The sequence below is a fragment of the Macaca fascicularis genome, chromosome 20 (assembly GCF_037993035.2).
Source record: "Macaca fascicularis isolate 582-1 chromosome 20, T2T-MFA8v1.1".
Classification (NCBI taxonomy): domain Eukaryota; kingdom Metazoa; phylum Chordata; class Mammalia; order Primates; family Cercopithecidae; genus Macaca; species Macaca fascicularis.
Window position 1 is genome coordinate 29,733,887 of NC_088394.1, and position 1,860 is coordinate 29,735,746.

Sequence of the window (1,860 nt, forward strand, 5' to 3'; positions counted from 1 at the left end):
GGCACAGAGCGATTCACGCACCCTCAAGAGTGTGGGTGAGACATATACACCCTGTTAGACCTGAAGGTGAGCCCAACCTGGGAAAATCGTGACCTCAGAGCAGAGCAGGATGTGAAAGGTTTTGGAAAGGAGGTGGCCCTGCAGGGCAGGAGGAATTTTTAAGGGGCGGAAGCAGACTGGGGGAAATACCCAGTGAGGAGGGAAACGGATATGTCAATTCTACCCTTTTCTCTACCCAGGCAGATGGCTCTTCTTAAGGCCAATAAGGATCTCATTTCTGCAGGACGGCAGGAGTTCGGCGCTCTGCTGAATCAGCAGGTGAGTTCAGGCTTTCGTTTCAAAGGACTGGCCTGGAGACTGGGGGGTGCTGGGGAAGTGGAGGATGAGGGCAGAAAACAGAGGATAACTGGAGCTGATGAAGTAATGGTGGAATTGCTGGAAACAATGAGAGACACGGGATACAATGCAGAGGAAGGAGGATGTGAGAGCTGGTGCCGTGGCACTATTCTGGGTATTCCTGAATCCCACTGCTGACCACATTCTCCCTTGCCAACTGCCTCTCCGCAACCCCCCAGGTCTTCAATGATCCTCTCATCTCTGAAGAAGACATGGTGACTGTGGTGGAGGACTGGATGAACTTCTACATCAACTATTACAGGCAGCAGGTGACAGGGGAGCCCCAAGAACGAGACAGGGCTCTGCAGGAGCTTCGGCAAGAGCTGAACACTCTGGCCAACCCTTTCCTGGCCAAGTACAGGGACTTCCTGAAGTCTCATGAGCTCCGGAGTCACCCACCGCTCTCCTCCTAGCCCAGGGACCCAGCCCCTCCTCTCTGAGAAACTCTGACCTTCATGTCCTTAGGCTGTGCTCCCGCCACTCTACACTGACACCTCAATAAAGACCAGTGCTGGTTTTGTTGGACTTCCTGGCTTCTCTTTCATGGTCTGACCTGACATGTGGAGGCAGTCGGTCCCTTTCCTTCCGCCCTCCTTCTTAGATATGCTCTTGGAAGCTTAATTCCTTAGAGCAGAGGTTAGCAGCCTTAAGTGAACACTGGGCAGCGATTCTAAACTAAAACAGGCTGAATGAGGGCCAGGAAGGCAGGACTAGAGAGAGTGCGGAGGCGCGGGGGAGGGGGTGGCAGAAACAAGAAAGGGGGATAGAAGCCCTCCAGACGTTGTCCTGTGACCTGCTTGTCGAGGAGGAAACTGCTGGAAGTCTCCCAGTCTTGTTCATCCTGCGCCAGGTCCACCGCCTCGACTTTTCAATCCCCTGTCCTTAGCTCCAGCTCAAACAACATTCTAGGATCTTCGGACTCTGACTACCGCAGAATACCTCCCCGGAGGCCCGAGCATCTTAGGAATTTAGAGTTGTAAGGGATCTTGAGAACCCTTCAGCGCGCCACTTAGGTTTCAAGCCAGGGAGCCCCTTCCCTTTGGCTCCAACATCCCTGGGCGCAGATGCCAGGATTGGGAAGCAGAGGAGCCCGCCTTTCCCCCGCCCCAAGCTTCTCGGGTCAATTCCCGGTCTAGGCTCCCTTTCTCCCAGACCTCCAGACTCGAAGCCTCTATTTTAGGGCTCTGGGCGGAACCAGGGCCCGGCCAGACTCAAGACCGTTTTAAAAATGAAATGAAGCTGTTAGACCCGCGTCGCAGTCTCCAGGAAAAGCCTCCAGGCGCAGAGGGGAGGGCGCTCGGGAAGGGTGCGCGGTACGGGGGCGCGCGGGGGGAGGGGGTTCCCGGGGTGCGGAGCCCGGCCGGGGGTGAGCGGAGGGGTGCCGAAGTGCGGCGGGGCGGGGCGGGGCTGGGCGGGGGTTGGGGGGTACCCGGCGGGGGGAGCGGGGGCGCGCGGAGCGGGGGC

At 57.4% G+C, this 1,860-nt stretch overlaps 1 protein-coding gene across 3 annotated transcripts; it reads left to right on the forward strand.

The window, feature by feature from the left end:
- AHSP (alpha hemoglobin stabilizing protein) lies at window positions 1-921 on the forward strand. 3 transcript variants are annotated; one of them, XM_005591763.4, is made up of 3 exons: window positions 1-118; window positions 240-318; window positions 576-921. In XM_005591763.4, exons 2-3 carry the CDS (start codon window positions 244-246, stop codon window positions 807-809), a joined length of 309 nt encoding a protein of 102 aa, XP_005591820.3. In that variant the 5' UTR covers window positions 1-118; window positions 240-243; the 3' UTR covers window positions 810-921. The 3 variants fall into 3 exon arrangements, with proteins under 3 accessions (XP_005591820.3, XP_005591818.3, XP_005591819.3); XM_005591761.4 differs by having other exon boundaries at window positions 1-66; XM_005591762.4 differs by having other exon boundaries at window positions 1-66; window positions 244-318.
- Window positions 922-1,860: the final 939 nt, after the last annotated feature.